Genomic DNA, 22,450 nt, shown 5'->3' with positions numbered 1-22,450 from the left:
TTTACTTTGTTCTTATTTCTGCTTTCCAGTTACATGTAAATCTTAAATTTTATCTGTGCATATTTAGGTTCGACAGAATAGTCCTTCTCCTACTGCATTATCTTTTGGGGACCACCCTGTTTCACAACCAAAGCAGTTGTCATTTAAAATTACTCAGGTGAGCACTCTGGATTGTACTTCTATGCTTAATGCTGAAAATACATGAAGCCATCCTATTCCATTATTCTACACACATACACATCAGTTCTGGTTTGTAACTGCTGCTTAGAAAAGGTGCTGGGTGGTTAAAACTAAACTTGAAGTATTTGTTACAGTGAAAGATTGAGAGTAATAGAAGCAAGCCATTCTTCTCTCTCTGTATTTTACACCCATTCCCACATGATCTTCCTAGGGAGATTACAAATATATATATATGGAGTACAATTTCAGGAACAGATGCTTTGGGATTTAAGGTCTCGAGATTCTGATAAATGTAAATGAAAACATCAACAAAAGTTATTATTATTAAAAATTTGTATACCGCCCTTCGTAGATCTCAGGGCAGTTCACTACATAAAAATACAAGGTAAAAAACACAAAATGCATAATAGCGAGATTCAAATGGAAAAGCAGGGTGCAGGTAACTTTTATCAAGGCTGTGTAAAGTAAAGGTAAAGGTACCCCTGACCATTAGGTCCAGTCGCAGACGACTCTGGGGTTGTGCGCTTATCTCGCTCTATAGGCCAAGGGAGCCAGCGTTTGTCCACAGACAGCTTCCGGGTCATGTGGCCAGCATGACTAAGCCGCTTCTGGCGAACCAGAGCAGCGCATGGAAACGCTGTTTACCTTCCCGTCGGAGCGGCACCTATTTATCTACTTGCACTTTGAAGTGCTTTCGAACTGCTAGGTGGGCAAGAGCTGGGACCGAACAATGGGAGCTCACCCCATTGCAGGGATTCGAACCGCCAACCTTCTGAGCAGCAAGCCCTAAGCTCTGTGGTTAAGACCACAGCGCCACCCACGCAAAAATAACACAGACTAAAAATTCACAGGAATGTAAGCTGCCTTGTGCTAATTCAGACAATTTCTTCATTTAGTTGTATTGTCCACACTGACTAGCAAGCAGCAACTGTCGAGGCTTTTAGTCAGGATTCTTTCACAGCCTTCTCTGCCTGTGGAAGGGCTCAGTTTCTAGCTCCTCCAAAGTATGTGTTCTACCACTGTAGTCCAATTGTACAGCGTTAGCTGACCTGGTGCCCTCTAGGTTTTGAACTCTAGCCCCCATCAACCAACCCCAGTCAGCAAGAAGGGCAATAGTCAGGGAACATGGGAGTTGTAGTTCAGAACATCTGGTGGGCACCACATTGGCTCTCTGCGCTGCAACTTAACAGATTCCCTTAGGTCCAGAATGCTTGTGAAGCAGCAGAAGTGTGTGCCAGGTGAGGTGGTCCTCACGCTGGTTTTCTCTTTTAACTTGCAGGACTCAAGACAGAAAGGTGGCATAGCCATTTGTGCAACCTGGCATGACAGTGACCGGTGCTGCCTCTTCTCTTGAGTCATGCATACACCCAGTTCAGCACTATCTGGATTATACAAAAGGCATATTGCTCATTTCCTTCTTCTAAGAAAGGGAAGAATTTAGAGCTGCCACTCTTCAGGCTTCTGATAGTATTTACTCTTTTGCCCTAGGGTGAATAAGTTAGTGGTAAATTAAAAGGCTTCATTCTGATGGAACTTTGATGGAATTTGATAAATATTTGCTTTCCACTTCCCTACTATTTTTTTTTTTAATGTAGACTGATCTCACAATGTTGAAATTAACTGCACTTGAAAGTAATAAAAACCAAGACCTGGAAAAGAAGGAAGGTCGTATAGACGATTTGCTCAGGGTAAGTGTGATAATGGTAAGATTAAGAGAGAAATATAGGGTTAGTTACACTGCTTTTAAAATGGCAAATTACTTGTATTGCATTTGACTTAAGCTATCAGAAAGACATATAAATGTATGATTGCCAAGATACTTATAATACTGCATCCTCCAAACTCTAGGAATCTTTTTTGGGGCTGGGGTGGGGTGGACTGATACCATATTTTTAATACCTGGGGATAGAGAAGGCACGACTTTGGGTCTATATGTATGCAATTTATAATTGACATTCCTCATTTCCTGTATTTGTGATTTGTTCATGCTAAAAAAATCTTTAGGAAAAAAGCCCTAAGAACTCAGTGGTATAGAACTGACTGAGCAAGGGGACGGGGAGATTATTAGGTTGGAAGGGGAACTGAGTAGATGGAAAAGGAGGAGGAAAGAAGCTATTTTAGTGTCCTCAGAGATGGAAGGGAGAGTTGCCCCAAAGATATGAATGGAAAAGTGAACTATTTTAATATAGCTGGGATTTGGACACAAGTGTGTCACCCAACCTAAGCTGGGGAGAACTCCAAAACAGGCCAGTGAGGACTGAGCCTGGAATGCTGTTTGTGTGTGTGTGGAATGGATGGAGAATAAATGAGAAATGGAGATGGAGGATGGAATAGGGCAGCTGAGACCCTATTCTAGAAGCATTCGGCCTTTGCAGCATTTGATCGCAGGGCCCCACTCATTACAAATACAATTTCATTTGATTCTCAGGCTAATTGTGACCTACGGCGACAAATAGACGAACAACAAAAGCTACTTGAAAAATACAAAGAAAGGTTAAACAAATGCATTTCAATGAGCAAGAAGCTTTTGATTGAAAAAGTAAGTTGGATTTTGTTATATATTTTTGTTCAGTATCCACAGCGAAGCATACTCTGTCATCCTAATCCTGTAAATCAGGTTAAACTGCAATGGCATGAGCTGCAGTTTGTGTCATTTCAGTAAAAACCTGATCCAATCAGCAGTAAGGTGGGTCAGATACCTCTGTGTCCCCCTCTTACTGTAGCAGTGCAGGAAACTGCTTCTCTGGGTTGATTCCCACACAGCAAGAGAGGGGCACTGTGTAAGGTGGGGGCAGATGCATGGATTTGTCTCATAGGTAGATCTTCCCTCCAGGATGAAATAAGTCGATGAATTAATGGATGAGAGGAGGTTGTTATGGTCATATGTAAGAAGGGGTAGAAGAACTACTACCTTGACGGTGCTGTATTTAAACACAGAAATAGATCCCTGGGTCCTGGGATCAAATTCCAAGCTGGTATGAGGGAGAGTCATGATAAAATAGGCTTAATTGGAAACTATTTAGAAAACTGGAAGAGGTTTTTTTCTTCTTCTGATGCAAAATAGAAATAGCACCCTTTCCTCGCCTCCGTTGAGAGTAGCAAACCTGTCCAGAATACAGTCTTTTTTTTCCAGGAACAGGAGGAGGCTTTAATAAAGAATGCAGAAGGTTTCAGCTTTCAGCGCTCTCGTATTTGCTTTGCTTGATACCACAAGCACAAACCAGTAAGGCACTTGCAGAGATACTCAAAGCAACCGCATTCTGCTCGGCGTTAGCAATCTCAGCTGATGTACTAACTGGGTGGGTGGTGAGCTGCTTCCCCCCCCTCCCCCAGTGCTGAAGAAAATGCAATATCCTCACAAAATAGAAGCCTTGAAGGAAGGTATCTTGGATCCTTGTGCAACAAAATAAGCGTCAGTGTTGCATTTCTTGTGGCAAAAACCCGTTGCTGAGATGGAAGGGCTCTAAAACTAACTGGTGATATTTTTGATTTCCTTAGAGCACACAAGAAAAGCTGGCAAGCAGAGAGAAGAGTATGCAAGACAGATTACGCCTTGGGCATTTTACGACAGTTCGACATGGTGCATCGTTTACCGAACAGTGGACAGATGGCTTCGCATTTCAGAATCTTGTGAAGTTAGTCAATATTGTGTTTTTAAATTGTTCGTAATTACTAGCTCCAAGGAGTGGACGTTTTTATGTAAAACTGCCGGCTTTGGGTTTACTTTTTACATACATCATGGTATTCAGGCTTTTAAAAAAAGAAGAAGAAAACAGAGGAAATCTCAAGAGTACAGTAGAGAATTGACTTAATCAGCTGTCTGTTGAATTTCTTACATTTGGTGATTTTGAAAGCAAACACATGAGTAGGTTTGCATGCATTTCTCAGTGAGTCTTGAAAAGAAAGCAGACTTTTAGAACATGGGCACTGTAGATTAATGACTCAGCTTGACCCAGGCATCTACAATTTATGAAGTGCTCTATCGGTGTGCTTATTTGCCATAAAGGAGCAGCAACAAGTAAATGAGAACCTAGTTGACTTGACTGCACTTCCACTAGCATAAAATAGGGAATAGGAGAGGGAGAGCCTGTAGTTGCTGGTAAAAAAAAGTCGCCTCAGTAACATAATTTAGCAGAGACTTGGCAGAGAATGACTGAGAAGGTGTATAGGTAGAATCGGAGTGAAGAAAAAGTAGAATTCTTGCATTTTAATTTCTTAGTTTGAATAGAAGGCTGTCATGTGTAGTCTATCTGGTTTAGTAGTAATGTTAGTAAGCCTTAGTTAAGAAGATTGCTTGGGATGCCTCTTGAAGTTGGTACCTATGTCAGAGAACCCTGATTAACTAAGTTACTACTTTGCATGTTGGATTCTACATCTTAACATGTGTCTTGCACAATTTTTTAAATAAAAAAGCCAAGCTTCTGGAACTATTGTAATTCAGTTATTTGAATGAAGAAAACATGGCTTATTATGGAGATGTGGAGGATATTTGGGGGCCTGTGACCTGTGCCAGGTCAAATTTGGCCCGCAGACTAGAGGTTCCCCATTTCTGCTTTAGGAAATCAGCTTAAATCCACAAGAGAGTTAAAACGTTTTTTTAAAAAATATATAAATTCTGAAAATCATCTTAAAACAATGCTTTGGGTTTGCAGGCAACAGGAGTGGGTAAATCAACAAAGGGAAGATATAGAGAGGCAAAGAAAACTTCTGGCAAAGCGAAAACCTCCTGCTACAAATAATTCTCAGGCGCCCTCTGCCAATTCAGAACCTAAGCAGAGGAAAAACAAAGCTGTCAATGGAGCAGAAAACGATCCGTTTGTTAGACCCAATTTACCACAATTGTAAGTTCATACTTATTTTCTAATTATGTATTGAGTATTTGTCATGTTGGTGCCACAACCACCTTTTTGTGGCCGTTCACAAAGTTGGAGAAGCTGAATCTTTCTCCCTGCTTGTAATGGTCCCGGTGTTGTGGCTTGGGGGGGTGTTCCAACGATGTCTGTCTTCCAAAAGTGTTGTTAATTGCAGGTTGCTTGTTTATCCTACAGAGCTCTATAGGGCCATTTCCGAAGCCTGCCCTCTGTGTTCTGTATTTTAGTTATGACAAGGGATGGAACTGATTTTTGTATACGATGCTCATTTTGGTTTAGAGTCGGCAAAGTGGTGTAAGATACGTAGGTGTTCCCATGAATACTAAAGCTTGGGTCCCAAACTGGTACTTGCTGAATCTAGGACATCAATAATTCAGACCCTTCTGGCATCAAGTACCCTTTCTATTTAAGAACGTCACTGTGTAATCTGTTGCTCATTCCTATAAATGCGACATGACTTTGCACTTTATTCTAAATGTTCAGTTCCACATTATTACAGAAACCTAATATCTCTTTGTCATCCTTTGTTATATAAGATGCCTTGTCATATAAGATGCCTTGTAGACCAATAGCATTTAGCACATACTGCGACATCAGCTGCATTTGATTCAAACACCAAAGAGGAGTTACGGGAATTTCACTGTTCTTTGATACCTCCCTGTATCTTTTAGGTAGGAGTGTGGATACAGTTTTGTTATCAGAACATTTTGTTCCACATTAAGCTTCCGGTCATTCAGAATGTAGCGGATTCTACAAGATGCTGGAGGAATTGGCTTTCTGTGTTATGAATCGGAAATAAAATATGTTTTTTCCCATTCAACTTTTAGTAACGTACTGTGACTTTTCGTCTGCAACTTTTGATTAAAATGGTTTGTTATCTATGGTAATTCCTGCAGGCTAACACTAGCAGAATACCATGAGCAAGAAGAAATTTTCAAGCTTAGACTAGGACATCTCAAAAAGGTATGTTTAATGGTGCATCTTTTTTCTGATCATACAGTACTGTAACCATAGACTCTACCCCATTAGTTATAGATAAGATCCAAGTAAGCTGTTTAAGACTGAAAGAACCATGCCTGTAGTTGGAGCATGCTTTGAAATACTATATAGAGCTGCTCAGATAGTCAAAGTTGTATGTCACTTTTAAACTGAAAGGTGTATGGTGATTTTGCATCGCTTGTGAAAACGTCAGTATTTTGTGTCTTGCATTATACCATGAAGAATAGCCATTCTGTTAAATGTCTAGTTTTTAATCAAAATTCCATGCTGTCATTTTGAATGAGGAAAGGAAGGTATCCATAAATTACCCTTTGGTAATGTTAACAGTTGCTATAAGAATGTGTCAGTTACATTATAAAGTTAGTAATCTGCATTTTTGGGACATACAACTACACTGTATACTCAGTACTTGTACTTAAAAACTAGCAGTGGTAAACTTATTGTTCAATTAATAAGATCAGCTTAATGGACCTTTTTTCAGAATACTGCTCCTCTTTGGACAGTGGAAGCTTGTATTTGCTAAGGAAGGCATTATGCAGCAGAACATTCTTCAGGAAAAACATTGCCATCTGTTTTGTTGCTCTTTCAACTCTTGAGAAAAATGCTATCCCATAAGAGAATAGATAAAGATTGATTTTTAAAAGTAAAACATTTGTTTCCATTCAAACTTTTTTTAAAAAAATGTAAACAACTTGTTCAGTGTGTGTGTGTGTGTGTGTGTGTGTGTGTGTGTGTGTGTGTGTGTACCTTATAGTCAATCTCTAAACTGATTGAATGTCCTCTACCAGATACATTGGCTTAAAGGCGGTTTTTCTTATTGAAAAGCCAATTTGATAATTTCTCAAATATGAAAATTTAATTCATTTGCAGATTATTGGATTTATACCACCGTTAAGAAAATATATGAAGTATAACACATAGGAAACTAGATTTAAGTCAGTTATTTTGCATGAACCAACTTGAACCCTGCATTTGTCACCCGAGGCCTTTCTCCATATGCCCCCTGTAAGGGAGGTGTGGAAAGTAACAACAAAAGAAAAGGGCTTCCCATTTCTGGAATGCTGTGCCCAAAGAGGTTCGCCTGACATCATCACCTTTTTTTTAAATAGAGTTCAGACAAAAAAAATTTTCCCCAATGGTTTTGGAGCTTAATTTTCTGCTTATCCTTTATATGCATCACCTGCCCCACATACAAATCATTTATACATATCATTTGCCTCTACATGACCAGGCAGGCACAAAGGTTTTTGAACTTGTTTAGTTATGAAACTGGTTGTGTCTTTCAGTTTGGGTACTATCCTCATTGTTGCAAGAAAAAAAAATGAAAACATCAACTAGAGGCTTTGTAGGAGGAAATATCTTGTGAATTATGTGTATGTCTTTCAATTTCTCCTTCAAATGTTGAGATCCTGAAATAAACAATTCCCTAGTTAACAGCTGAGAGAGGGATAAAAAGTAAACAAACAAACAAACCTTGAGATTTCATAAATTGTTTGTTTTGATTTTCAGGAAGAAGCTGAAATACAAGCAGAACTTGAACGTCTGGAAAGAGTTAGAAATCTTCACATACGCGAGCTGAAAAGAATAAACAATGAAGATAATTCTCAGTAAGGCACTAGATTTTTATCTTGCATTCTTACTCTTCTCAACTTCACTCGCTCTGGACTAAATGACACACAGATATCCATGCTGCAACTCTGAAAAACCTTGCTTTTATGTTAGCAGTACACTTATAACAACAACAACAACAACATAGAATGTATTTTAAGTTGAATCAGTACTGCTATGATGCAGAAATATAAAAATGAAATACTGCACTCCAGTATTTCCTTTTTTTTTGTATACACAAAAATAATTAGTATTAAATTTAAGTACTTGCCTTTCTCATTGACCAATGTTCTTGCTTCTTTTTTTAATAATAAGGTTCAAGGATCATCCTACGTTAAATGAGCGATATTTGTTACTTCATTTACTTGGTCGAGGTGGATTTAGTGAAGTATATAAGGTAATGTCCTCTTCTTGGCTGGTAATATTTTTATTTTATTTTTTTTAATGTATGCCTACCAACATAGGTGACCCTCTCTAGAACCAATTCACTGAAAAACATTTTAAACAACAAAACTATATCAACTAAAAAGTATAAAAAATAACCTCTCCAGGCTTTCCTGAACAACTAAAAACTGGTAGCAGGGTAGAAAAATATAAAAGTCAATCAATCTGTGTCCAGAGAATACCCAAACCTTTCAGCTCAAGCTTGGATTGCAAAGCGCTGTATTGGAATAAGCATAGAGAAGGCAGAATGCCTTTTCTAAGCTGGTGCCTACTTTTCTTTAAGTGACCTGTACATGCAATTGAAAACTGCATGAATTTATCTTCAGAAATCTGGGCCTCGTTTGAACGGTTTAGCGTTCCCATGGTTTAGCGTTACGAGGGAGGCTAGTTTCAAGGAAACATAGTTAAGATTAACCACAGTTTAGAGTTTGAACGACATGCTAAACTGCAGGTTATTTGAAACTGAAGCTTGGTGTCCCCTTACAGTTGTGCTGAGATGGTTGTGAAGGAGTGCTCAGCTTGCTGAAACATGTTCTCATAATGCTAAGAACATGTGGTGCCCTTGGTCTGCACATTGCATTAAACCAGACCTTGTCTATAGCTTGCCATTGGCGAGGAGAGAGCTTAACCAGTTCGGATGACACACTAAGCCAAACCTTGGCTTGGCTTACCACAGTGCAGGAGGAAGAGCAAAATGGCTGTGAGGGCCTCTCCAGGAACCCGCAATCCTGGTAAACTATAGTTTGGTTTACCTACCATACCACGTGAACCAGGCTATTAGTGTGTGCTCCTCTGCAGTCTGAATCAGTCAGAAAAGGGGTGACCAAAATGGTCAGGGCGCTGGAGCAACTCTCCTGTGAGGGATGATTACAATGGTTGGGGCTTTGAAAAGGTTGTGTCAGGAAAATATTTGAGGTCTGTAGGATTTTATGCATGCTCTTTCATAAAGATAGACGAGGATCAAGCATTACCCAGGGGAGCTGAATGATGGGAGGCACTGAACAGATAAAAAGGAAATACTACTTCATGGTGGATAGTTAAACTGTGCAATCTGCCAAGACAAGATGTGATTAAAAGGGGATTAGACAAATTGAAGGAGAATAAAGCTATCCCATCAGGATAGTTGTACACTCATTCCAGGATGCCTGTGAGTGCATTCATGTCCTGCTTTTGTTGCCTTCTCATAGACCGGGGGAGGTTACAAATCTGTAAAATTTAAATAATGTTTACCTGCTTTGAGTATTTGATCTGGAAACGATCAAGGAAAAGCTTGTGGGCCAATTAATAATAAGCAGTATTTATTCATTATGACAACTGCTTTTTAGTATTTTGAATTAGTAAATGCACGAGTACTGATCACTCTATTTGAAGTGAATGTTCAGACTAGGAGATAGTAACCAGGCCATCTCTCAATGTGTAGAAGTGATTGGGAGGGTGGTTTATTTGGCCCCAAAGGCAGATTATGTACAGTGTCCTGGTTGTTGAAATAAGCAAAAATTAGAAAGGTGCCAGACAAATTATCTGACTCTTCTGAGACCATTAACAATACAGTGGTACCTCGGTTTAAGCACACATTTGGTTCCGGAAGTCTGTACTTAACCTGAAGTGAACTTTCCCATTGAAAGTAATGGAAAGTGGATTAATCCGTTCCAGATGGGTCTGTGGGGTACTTAAACCGAGGTATGACTGTAGTATGTTCGCTCCTGAAAAGCTCCTGAGAAAACAGTCAATTAAAAATTCAAGGTTTTCCCCACTATTGGGCCAGATATGATGTATTGCACCCTCAAGCTATATTGAAATGTTAATAAATACAATTCTCTGTGGCTCGTATTTTACAAAATCTGTTTCTACTACTTTCCCCCCAACCTTCCTTACAGGCTTTTGATCTCTATGAGCAAAGATATGCTGCTGTGAAGATACACCAGCTTAACAAAAGCTGGAGAGACGAGAAAAAGGAAAACTACCATAAGTAAGCATTTCAAGAAAACACCTTTTTTTGGTCTTTGTAACAAATTAAAACTGTTCTGGTGGTTGTGATTAATTTACCTATGTCTTCTAGGCACGCCTGCAGAGAGTATAGAATACACAAAGAACTTGATCATCCAAGGATAGTAAAACTCTATGACTACTTTTCCCTGGATACAGATACGTACGTCTCTCTCTCTCTCTCTCTCTCTCTCTCTCTCTCTCTCTCTCTCTCCCTCCCTCCCTCCCTCCCTCCCTCCCTCCCCCCCCCTCTCACACACCAGTTAGAAATTAAGACCACCCTTCAGGAACATTTTTGGTTGGAGATAAGTATGATTTAAATTTCATGGTGTTTGGCTTCACTGGCTCAGTATTTTCTCTAGTATGATGTTCAGAATGCTGTGGCATTGATTATTGTTCAAGTACAGTGGTACCTTGGTTGTCAAACAGCTTGGCTCCCGAACACCGCAAACCCGGAAGTGAGTGTTCCAGTTTGTGAACGTTTTTCAGAAGCCAAATGTCCAACTCTGCTTCCGCAGCTTCCGATTGAGTGCAGGAAGCTCCTGCAGCCAATCGGAAGCCGCGCCTTGGTTTTTGAAGAAATGATTAAGTTTGACAACCAAGGTACCATTGTAGATTGTTCCTGTTTCTTTTGTAAAGTGAAAATGTGATTTCACCATTTCTGCGTTTTCCAAAAAGTTTTTGTATCCATTCCTCTCTCATCGGGACCTCTTCTTTTTTCCATTTCTGGGCAAGTAACATTCTTGCAGTTGTGGTTGCATACATAAATAAGTTTCTATACTGTTTAGGTAGTTCTACCCCTATAATTCCCAAGAGGAAAGCAAAACTTACTAGAAAAATTAAGAAATCAAGATAACAAGTTTTTATTAAAGAATGGACATGCTTATTGAATATTAACACACAATTGGAAACAGATAAAGACATTGGCAGGATTATTGTAATAACCTGCAGTTTTAAAAAGAATATAGAATTAAAATAAATAAATAGAAGGATAAGTTAATTTAGGATATACAGGAAATGATAAAACAAATTGAAGGAACTGCAGAAAGGAGGAAGTTGAATTGTTTGAAATGTTACAATTTTTGTAAAACTATTGAAATGTATACAAATGAAAACTATAAATAAAAGTTAAGTGAAAATGTGCAATTAATGCAAAGAAATGATGTTCATATTTCCATTGTATGCTTGAATAGTTAAATAACCATTGTTTCCTTATCTTAACTTTTATTTTTCCCTTTCTAGGTTTTGTACAGTATTAGAATATTGTGAAGGCAACGATTTAGATTTCTATCTCAAGCAACATAAACTAATGACAGAAAAAGAAGCTAGGTCCATTGTAATGCAAATAGTAAATGCACTGCGATATCTCAATGAGATTAAGCCACCTATAATACACTATGATCTTAAACCAGGTAAATAAGAATGGGGGGGGACATCATACATTGTATATTATATCTCTAAAACACATTCTTCTCTTAATTCTTACTAGTGTACCGCCTGCCTCTGTTTTTCTTTATTAAACCCATCTGAGTTCACATTGGCCTTGAATTTCTTTTATGGTATGAGGGCTTGGAATACAGGAGTGGTGCCTCTTTTAATCTCTGTTGTCTCTAATCCTTAACAAAAATGAGAATTTAGTTTTATCACACTGCTTCATTTAATCACACTCTTCTTTTTTCTAGCTGCACACACCTAATTCTCTCTTTTCTGCTGTTTGCTTTGAAGGCAAATTTGCACACTCTGCCCCCTCACTCCACTACTTAATGTTTTGGTTTCTACACTGAGCTGTTTCAATGGATGTCTTCCATATTCTGTATGAATTTGGCTGCAATAGGATTTCTTTGTATCTTAAGCCACTCTGTGTGCTTAAATATAATTAGAAATGGATTGAAGTAGCAATAAAACATCATATTTGAATGTGGCTTGAAGTACATATTTGATATCTGTATAATTTTATATTTGCAGCATTTAGCTCCTTGTGCCATGCGCTTGACCTCACAAGTCTTTATAAAGAGGTGCAAAACATCACATGCAATCGCATGCATGATTTGCCTTCAGTAAACCAGAAGTATAGTTAATTATTATTTTTCCTTTTGAATATGCAGGTAAATAATACTGCACACATGCCTCTTTCACACAGTTTTTGAGTCTTTTGTTCTTGTGTAGATCACTACCTAATACATTTTTTTATTCGGTAAATGAAAAAGCATTAAGGCTGCTTCAGAAGTCCAAGCTTAGCTAAGGCAAACGAGATAGTACTGGGAAAATACTGAAAGAGCCAACATTGCAGAAAACACACAAAGATCTGACGCATCTACATGGTGCAGAGTTAGCACAGTACTGTACCTTGGGTCCCGAACGCCTTGGTACTCAAGACATTTTGGCTCCCAAATGCTGCAAACCCAGAAGTGAGTGTTCCGGTTTGTGAACGTTCTTTGGAACCCGAATGTCCAACGGGGCTTCCGGGGCTTCTGATTGGCTGCAGGAGCTTCCTGCAGCAAATCAGAAGCCGTGGTTTGATTTCGGAACGGATTCCATTTGACTTCCAAGGTACGATTGTGTTATGAAAACTTGGGAAGAATTAACTTTAACCAAACTGTAGCTGTCCTTTGAAAATCTATGGCTCAAATTCTCCAAGAGATTGTTGAGACACAACTGTCTCTGCTCACAGGATGGGGCAGTTCTGTGAATATATGTGGAAGAAGGAACCATAAGCACCAACCTGAGCCCCTTGGAGGAAATCTATAGTAATAAGAAATATAATAAATGAATGAACCATAGATGTGCCTATAACTAGGGTGTTTCTGTTCTATAAAGCTATGCCATTGTCTTCATTTAAACACAATGGAAAGATTGTGAACCACAGCTGGGGGTAGGCTTGGTTATTTTAACGAACTCTGTCCCTCTTGATAGGAAACATCCTTTTGGTAGATGGAACAGCATGTGGAGAAATAAAAATTACGGACTTTGGGCTGTCTAAAATAATGGATGACGATAGCTATGGTGTGGATGGAATGGACTTAACTTCACAAGGGGCTGGGACTTACTGGTAATATTATTATTTCCCATTTGGCAAATGTATTTCTTACTTGTGTGAGAACTGTTTGTAAACCTCTGCCGACGGATGTAGTTGATGGAAAGAATGTGCTCTCGTTGGTTATTTGAGCTTATAACCTGATGGTAGAAGTCTGGATTCTACCCATGAGTGAACTGCTAGTGCAGACATAGGCAAACTCGGCCCTCCAGATGTTTTGGGACTACAGCTTTCATCATCCCTAGCTAACAGGACCAGTGGTCAGGGGTGATGGGAGTTGTAGTCCCAAAACATCTGGAGGGCCGAGTTTGCCTGTGCTAGTGCAATGGGGCTTTCCACCCATGTCCCAACAAATTGCATTTGTGGGGTCAGAAGAATCCTAAGAGCAGCATGTGGGCAGGGGCGCAAGGAGGATAGTTCTGCATGGGGAGCTGAAATGTTTCTACTCCTGGAACAATTGCTGTAGTGGTGTGTTGAATTCCTTCTATAGAATTAATCTTCTCTAATGCATGGAGATTAGTAGTTATTTAATCTTCAATTCTTTTATTAATTATTATTCTCAAGGTTTTACTGTCTGGTTTCTGACTGAGGAATGATCACCTTCATTTAGTGCGAACTTGGTGTAGTTTAACATGCAGTATTGATCACTGATGGAAGAAATGGATAGTGGCAGAAATGTAGGGGTTTTTTTTAAAAAAAAAATCTGGTACAGTAGTTAAGGTTTCTACTGGAAATATGGGAATTGTTATGTACTTTATTATTATTTTCAGAAACAGCATCTCTCCAATGTAGATAATAGTGAATGAATTGCTTCTGTTTATTGAGTTGTGGGGACGCAGGTGGCGCTGTGGGTTAAACCACAGAGCCTAGGGCTTGCCGATCAGAAGGTCGGCAGTTCGAATCCCTGCGACGGGGTGAGCTCCCGTTGCTTGGTCCCAGCTCCTGCCAACCTAGCAGTTCAAAAGCACGTCAAAGTGCAAGTAGATAAATAGGTACCGCTACAGCGGGAAGGTAAAGGGTGTTTCTGTGTGCTGCTCTGGTTCGCCAGAAGCGGCTTTGTCATGCTGGCCACATGACCTGGAAGCTGTACGCTGGCTCCCTCGGCCAATAATGCGAGATGAGCACTGCAACCCCAGAGTCAGTCACGACTGGACCTAATGGTCAGGGGTCCCTTTACCTTTTTATTGAGTTGTATATGTTTGCTTATATGTTAACCTAACTTGTCTGCTTTCAAAGGCAGCTTAAACCACACTACAGTTCAAACCACACTACAGACATCTGGTCCGAAATTCAGGCTCCCCACTCTTTTTTACTCTGATCCATAACTTCCCGGTTTGGCATACCATAATCTGTTTCACCTAAAGTGGCTAACTGTGATTTGTGCTTGCTACCCAAACCAGAATTGGAAGCCACTGTTTGAAGTGGGGTTCCAATCCTGGTTTGTGGGGTTCCAATCCTGGTTTGTAGAGCAGACACAAACCATAGCTTGTCAGTTGAGATGTAACAGCAAACAATGTTTTGCCCAAACTGGGAAGTGTTTGGAAATCAGAATGCATAAGTGAAATGGAGTCTAATGGAGCTTAACTTAACAAACAGGTTATCATGTGAATTGACCAATACCATGTAAATCTATTTTTCAAAAATTCCTAGAACAAATAAGAAACATGTGAGAAAACCACTAGATTCTTGGCAATCTGTATCTCTCATAAATACTTCCAAAAATCAGCCTGCCTCTGAAGAGGGAATCTTCTTAATGTGTCTGTTTTCAGTGACTGAGTTTCTTCTTTTCTATCAGGTATTTGCCTCCAGAGTGCTTTGTTGTGGGCAAAGAGCCACCCAAAATTTCTAACAAAGTGGATGTGTGGTCAGTTGGAGTAATCTTTTTCCAGTGTCTATATGGTCGAAAGGTAAAAACAAACGCTTAAACATAGAGTTTTCTCATGCATTTCAGTACATCTTCAACGTGGTCTTTTTGAAGGAAAAAAAAAACCATTTCTGGAAGTAGTTATGGTTCTTCAGCCTCCACCATTTGCTCTTTCCCAACAGGGAGAACTTGTTTTTAAGTGGAATAATTTTAGAATAAAAAAAGGTGGTGTTGCTTATTTCTTTTACTGATATTTGGACATTTAGCAATCACCGTCTGAACTTTTTCCTTTCTCCAGCCATTTGGTCATAACCAATCCCAACAAGATATACTTCAAGAAAATACAATATTAAAAGCCACTGAAGTACAGTTCCCAGTGAAGCCTGTTGTGAGCAATGAAGCCAAGGTAATATTCATGGACTCAAGGTATACATTCTGCTAGAATATGATGCAATCAACCTCGAGGTGGATTTTGTTTCGGGGCTAAGGTCAAAAGATAACGTTGAAGCAAATTGTAACAAAATTTGTGTTAAGGTGGTTGTTTTTTTTAATAGCACACCATATTTCAATTCATGTATGTCAATAAATAAATCTGAAAGTAAATTCAAAGTATCATTTGCATTGCGTATATATCAAATTGGTCATACTTACTATAAAATATAAGATACTAAAAGTAATAATTTCCTGAAAATCTTGCTCTTGGACTCTTTCATACATATTCTTGAATGTTTTTTTTGAGTCCTCTTACCTAAAATTACTAATTACCCATGAAAATAGACAAATTCCAGATTGTAGTAGTAGATATTTAAAGTTTCTTGACTATTTCTAAAATCAATTTTGATATTCCAGCAGGACTAAGCGGATAAAACAATTACGATAATTTCATCCTTTAGCATTTCTTAGTGCTTCTCCTTCTAGAGAGGCCAAAAGTGCTTTGAATCAGTTTCCCATACACTGCTGTCATTAATGCTATCTAATTTTAGTGTGTATTTGTCATTGTGAACTAGCAAAGACACAATCACCACGTTAGAACAATCGTTGTAAGTTCCAATGATAGATGTTGAATGCAAAATTTGAGATTCCATTAACACAAAATGTGATGCACCACATTTTTTCGCTCCATAGGACGCACCTGACCATAGGACGCACCTAGTTTTTAGAGGAGGAGAACAAGAAAAAAATATTTTGCTTTCTTGAATTGTCTTATGCTGGCCCTTGCACGGGCTCTGGGTTTGCGCGGGCTCTGGCTCTCACACTCGCTCCATAAGACGCACGGACTCTCCCCCTCCCTTTTTTTTGGGAGGGAAAAAGTGCATCTTATGGAGCAAAAATACGGTAAGTGCAGAGGATATCAGTAAATGAAAATTCTGCACCAGAAACTCTCAGCAAGTCCCATGCTCCAATTTATGCACATGAGTACTTAATTATGGGAGTAATTCTCTCCCCTCCCCAGTTACTGGTTTACTTAAATAATGCAAATATAAATATTTCCTTTTTTTTGTTGATTCCAAAAAGAAAATAGGTAAACTATTGCATGTAGATTATAATTGTGTGTCAAAAATTACCTTGCTGAATTGGGTGTGGGTGTGGGTGTGTGTCAAGTGACATCTGATCCAGTCCTCCCGCTGGGATATAAAGAGCCCCATCTGTGCACAGGAACATTCTGGTTTTCAATTCTGGCCTCAGCCCTCTTTTGCTGGATCGGACGCCATTCCACTGGGTTCTTGGACCTTCAGTAGCAATTTGTGGCAAGGAGAGGCCACTGTAGAAAAGAGTGTCAGCCAGATGCCCTGAAGAGACTCAAAAGTAAGACAGAAACAGACCACTGTCACCTGCAGTTTGGCTGGCATTTGGTAAATTGGAGGAGAACTACCGGTACCTCCTCAACATGGAGATTCTGTTCTTTACTGCTCAGGCTACTAACCATTCATAGAGCCTGTCCTTTGGATTAATCCGGTATGCTTTTAATCTGATGGTTAGCACAGCCACCTGTCAAGAAGCGGGAACTCTTTGTGCTTGGCACCCACCCACAACATCCTCTCCTTAGGAGACAGATAGACATGTGTGTGATAAATGGATAATGCCAGTTTACTCATTTGGACTTACCTCTGACTCCTGCTGTCATGCCTTTCTGGGTTTTTATTTTTAGTGTCTGAAAATTATATTCCATGCATTTCACAAGGGAAATCGTAATTGCTAATATTTTCCCTATATGTGTTAGCGAAGGATGCTAGTGAGGTATGATTCGGAGCGGACATTGAAATATATGGAGGAGCAATTTGCAAGGCATGAGCTCTCAACCGCATAGAAGGTGGGGCCTTTTGTGTAGATTGCCTGCATACTAACACACCTGCAATCATGAAACTTGCTTTAAAAAAAAACACTGTGATTCTGTGCAGCTGTCAGATTCTCCCAAATTCCAGGCCTGGTAAACCACCAGCCCCATTGCTAGAGGTTTGCTTTTGAATAACATTTTAAAAAACTATTGACTTTTTCATGAAACTTTATCTCTGCTTAGTTTGGCAAATAATCCACAGCCCTCTCCCCCCCCCCCCAAATGTTACGTTAAAGATGTAAAACTGACAATCAGGGAGGGACTGGTGGAAAGGTGAACATTAATTATTAACTAGTTACAGGTAGGTAGCCATGTTGGTCTGGCGTAGTCGAAACAAAATAATTTTTTCCCCTTCCAGTAGCACCTTAGAGACCAACTAAGTTTGTCATTGGTATGAGCTTTCGTGTGCATGCACACTTCTTCAGGTATCGTGCATGCACACGAAAGCTCATACCAATGACAAACTTAGTTGGTCTCTAAGGTGCTACTGGAAGAATTTTTTTATTATTCTTAATTTATTAAATTTGCAAATAATATAAGTAAGGTTCAACAACAGAATTTTTATCTCCCTTTTCAAAGATGCACGCTTAGAGAACAAAGCAAGAATTATACAGTGGTACCTCGGTTTATGAACATAGTTGGTTCCGGAAGTCTGTTCATAAACTGAAGCGTTCATAAACTGAAGCGAACTTTCCCATTGAAAGTAATGGAAAGTGGATTAATCCGTTCCAGACGGGTCCACGGAGTACTCAACCTGAAGCGTACTTAACCTGAAGCATGGGTGTAATTGGTTCTGGAAGTCTGTTCATAAACTGAAGTGTTCATAAACTGAAGCAAACTTTCCCATTGAAAGTAATGGAAAGTGAATTAATCTGTTCCAGATGGGTCCGCGGCGTTCGTAAACCGAAAATTCGTAAACCGAGGTGTTCGTAAACCGAGGTTCCACTGTATTGGAAGCTGGAACAATAGCACTTTCAGTTTAGTGCTAACTTTACTCCTTTAATTTGACTGTTCAGAAATGTCTGCAGTTCACAGTGGCTGCGTACATTTTCAAATAGCATTGGGCTGTTCATTTATGGTCACACGTGTCTTTGTGTAATAAAAGTTTGGGAGTGTATAAATTAACATCTCTAAGCATTCACATATTATCTCAGTGCCTGCATCTTTGCAGATTAAACAAGAATTTGAGTGTGGCACAGAATGGGGGTTCAAACTGAGAATGTCTTGTGTAAAGCCATCTGACAAATTCTGCACGAGCCAAAATCTGAACTAAATCAGAAACTTTTAGCTCATCCTTCTGACAACTGCTAGTTCACTCTGTGGTGTAAGTGGGTTATCAAATAATGAGCACATCTCCATTTTGAATCAAAATCCCACTTAACCACTTTCACTTTTATTTTTAGTTACCTTAAAGAGCTCAGATCCCTCACCAGAAGAGGTGATTCAGACCTCGTTTACTGTTAAGAGAATTTGCTCTATAATCTCCCCCCTCCCCTCTCTCCCTTTCTGCAGGCATTTATCAGACGTTGCTTGGCATACCGTAAGGAGGACCGGTTTGATGTTCATCAGCTAGCTAACGATGCTTACCTACTCCCACACATGAGAAGATCAAATTCTTCAGGAAACTTGCATATGACTGGACTGGCAGCATCTCCTACACCGCCAATATCCAGCATTATCCCCTACTGAAGCTTCTTAAACATGGAAGGCTTGCATGATATCGTCATGTAGTTTTGCTGCAACAGACTTTCATCTGAAAGCGTTGGATTAGTGTTTTGACACAAGTTTAACAAATGGCTCTTCTACAAATGTCATTTCTATGATTGGACTGGATCATGGTCTGTGAAGGGTACATTCATTTCAGACTCTCACATTGGAAACACTGAAGGACAGCATTGCCTGTTGCCTCCAAGCAGATGTACTGTGTTTTTAAGACTGAAGAAAATGCGTGTTTTCATGTTGCCGGGAGGGGAACACTGTAAATAGCCTTTTTAATACTTACCAACACTTTTGGTTGATACTGGAGAGCTCTAATAAGGGTAGTTTTTTCATTATTTGAATAAAGAAGAAAAGGAATGAAGCACGGAAGAACAGCACAGTGCCTGGACAAAAAGCTAAATAAAGAATCTTTCTTCCCAAGAAGTCAACCTTTCAAAAACCAAAGTAAAAATGAGAGACACAGCTGCGTATGTTAATTTCTTTGGATAGAAGTGATTTAGTATTCTGGGGGCTGGGGAGAAATCTTTAAAATAACTGTTACGTTGGTTGAATGACTGTATTTCCAAAGGGATAAAAATAGCATTTTAAGTAAGGTAGCAAAAGCTAGTTTGGAAACTAGTTCAATTATTTAAATGGCATTTTGATACTTAGCGGAGTTGTCAACTGATATCCGCTGCCCAGGCTTTTGAAGAGGGATCTACAAAGGCCATGTATGTAACCAAAAGCAAACAGGTCATATTCAATGTTTCTATGCAGGATAATGACAAAATTCCCTTCTAACTGTATTGTAAATTGTTGTACAGAGGTCATATTTTCAGTTTAAAAAAATTCAGCAACTTATTCCTGTACAAATGTTTAAAGTATGGCTTTTCTAATTGGATATTGTATTTTTTTTAAGTCTCATTGAAGGCGCTTTTAATTGCTGCTAAATGATGTTGCTTTTGCTTTTGCAAAAAATAAAAATAAAATAAATCAAATGACCTCCTTAAGGTGCAAGTCAACTGTACGTCCTAGAGAGACTGAAAAGTAGATAATTCATTAACAATCAAGGCATGTAAAACTGATCTGTGTTGGAACTATACAGTGCAGTTCGAGTCAGTTTCCTGAGCTGGAGCACGTTGATAATAGATGTAGAAGTTGTTTATGGTTATTCACGGTTTCTGGAAATTCTGTCTACAAGGTGGGAAGATGTTCCTCTAAAGAGATGTTTCTTGTGGCCTGTACAGATATTTTAAAATGTGAAACATTTTCTAACTGCCTTGTACGGTAGAAGCTTTTTTTCAGAATGCAGTATCTCTCCCATACAAGATTCCTTTGACTGTCACATTCATAACGCTGAATTACCTGTACGTAACTTTGTCCATGTTGCAGAAAGGAAGGCTGTATTACCCCAGGTTTTGTTTTTTTCCATTTAATATTGTACAGTTAAACTGTGGCTCTTGTTTCTGATGTTGCAAGCCATTTTGTTTTCATTGTACATAAGGATACATTAACTGTCTCTTCAAGATGCTGCTGAAATTGTAGAGAATGTAGCCAAAACAGTAATAAAATAATGACAGTTGGAATTTCAAGTAGTTCTCAAGTTATTGCTTTGGATTGTGAAGGGCATTGGCGATAGAAAATTTGTTTGTTTTCAGATCGGACCACTAAGTTCTAATCTTGGAGGCAGTCCATATATTATGTGGGAACAATGAAAAAGACACAGTACAAGTGACAAGGTCTATTATTACTTTCCCTAAGTTCTACAGTGGTGATGTGTGCAGTTTCTTACACTGAGATCTGTGCATTTCAAAGTCATTTGGGGCTGTCTGATCCCCTTGCAGCTGACATGGATGAGACCCACATCTCACATTATTGCAGTTGGGGACAGGAGTCATTTGTGCAACTTTCTTCACTTCTAAGTACTGTGTTTGCTTGGAGCCATAGAAAGAAGCCGGATGCTAGGAAATTCAGGAGAGACACAAAGGCAAAATTAAAACAGTGGCATTAGCTTCCATGAGGTGATGTCTACCAACCTGGATGGCTTTAAAAGAGGTTACACATTTACCAAGGATGAGATTCACTGGGGACTAGGCATGGTTGCTATATAGACTATCTCTGCATTGTTTGATTTCAGTGGACTTATAATTGCAATAAACTTGATAAGCCCATGCTTGAACACCAGATCTACATCTGCCTAGATCTCCCTTGCTCTAGTTCATATTGCAATTTTGATGTTTTTGAATGTGCAGAGATTATGAACCAGTCTTACTTGAAGCTGAATTAGCTCCAGGCAGGATGCACTTCAGAATGTGTTGAAGACTTTGTAATAATAGAAGCAGCAACCCCAAACATCCATTTGCCCCCTTCATTGTGTTTGTTCTTATTTTACTTACAAAACAAAAGCAGAGGGGTGGGGGTTAGAGATCTTTTAAAGATGTTTTACTTGAATTCGCCCACTAATCTTATGAAATGTGTGTGTGGTTAATCTGGAACCTACAACCTGAACAGGTAAGGATAAAAGGCAGAGCACAGCGATCATGACTAGTAGCCATTGGTAGCCATGAATTTGTCTAATCCTCCGATAGATGCCATTTCAGCCTGGCATTTTGTTTTGTTGGTTTTTATTTTCCCTATTAGACCGAGTACTTGGTCTCTCATCACTATTTGCCTCAGTTTCTCAAGCTGCCTTCCAGCAAAAGTTAGTTCAGTTTCAGTTTGAGTCTTCCTCTCTGAAGACTGACACAATAAAAATTAAAAATAATTCAGCTTCTCTGCAATCTTTTTATTCTCCTTTAGCACAGCATTAGACTCATTTATCTTCCAAGGGCCCAATCACCTCTAGCTGATCCCCTGCCACTAATATATTTAAATATTTTGTTGCTGCTGTTCTTCGAGGAGCAACATTGTGCTTTTAGACAATTCTTTCTTAGCATCCCTTATTGTCTGCTTGCATTTCTTGTGCCCAAGTTTGTGTTCCATTTTATTCCCATTTACACATGACTTCCATTTCTTGAAGGAAGACTTCTTGCCTCTAATAGCTTTCATAAATCACACTGACATCCTCTTGGCTCTGATCTGTGGGATACACTCCAGCTGAGCTTTCTATATTGTGTTTTTAAACAACTCCAAAGCATTTTGGAGTGATTTGACCAGCTTGATACTGCCTTTCAGCTTTTTACCAGTTATCCCCATTTTTTAGAGGCTGCTTCTTTCGAAGTCACATGTGACCATGTTTCATTTTCTTGGCAACTGACAATTTACTTGGCCCATTTAATTAAATATACCATTTAATTTAATAGCACTTGGTCCATATTCCCAATTTCTTCAGCTTATATCTTGCACCAAGTCCTAGTTGCTTCTCAGGATTAATGTCCAGGGTTATCAAACCTCTGGGGTTTGTTCCATGACCAACTGTTTCAAAGCACAAT

General features: G+C 39.2%; 1 protein-coding gene across 3 annotated transcripts in view; it reads left to right on the top strand.

The window, feature by feature from the left end:
* TLK1 (tousled like kinase 1) overlaps positions 1-20,611 on the top strand; it is a 62,581-nt gene extending 41,970 nt beyond the window's left edge. For 2 of the 3 annotated variants that reach the window (XM_035135535.3, XM_035135528.3), the window contains exons 7-21: positions 68-157; positions 1,776-1,868; positions 2,609-2,719; positions 3,679-3,815; positions 4,833-5,021; positions 5,948-6,014; positions 7,560-7,657; positions 7,974-8,055; positions 9,980-10,071; positions 10,162-10,251; positions 11,331-11,500; positions 13,002-13,137; positions 14,918-15,029; positions 15,285-15,392; positions 18,834-20,611. In XM_035135535.3, coding sequence (XP_034991426.2) covers positions 68-157; positions 1,776-1,868; positions 2,609-2,719; positions 3,679-3,815; positions 4,833-5,021; positions 5,948-6,014; positions 7,560-7,657; positions 7,974-8,055; positions 9,980-10,071; positions 10,162-10,251; positions 11,331-11,500; positions 13,002-13,137; positions 14,918-15,029; positions 15,285-15,392; positions 18,834-19,010 — 1,752 coding nt within the window. In that variant the 3' untranslated portion in view covers positions 19,011-20,611. Of the gene's footprint in view, positions 1-67; positions 158-1,775; positions 1,869-2,608; positions 2,720-3,678; positions 3,816-4,832; positions 5,022-5,947; positions 6,015-7,559; positions 7,658-7,973; positions 8,056-9,979; positions 10,072-10,161; positions 10,252-11,330; positions 11,501-13,001; positions 13,138-14,917; positions 15,030-15,284; positions 15,413-18,833 lie in introns of all 3 variants that reach the window. The other variant, XM_088657373.1, reaches the window with a different exon arrangement.
* The last annotated feature ends 1,839 nt before the right edge of the window (positions 20,612-22,450 follow it).

The sequence above is a fragment of the Zootoca vivipara genome, chromosome 1, assembly GCF_965207765.1.
Source record: "Zootoca vivipara chromosome 1, rZooViv2.hap1.1, whole genome shotgun sequence".
Lineage (NCBI taxonomy): Eukaryota > Metazoa > Chordata > Lepidosauria > Squamata > Lacertidae > Zootoca > Zootoca vivipara.
This window is presented reverse-complemented; position numbering and strand designations above follow the sequence as displayed.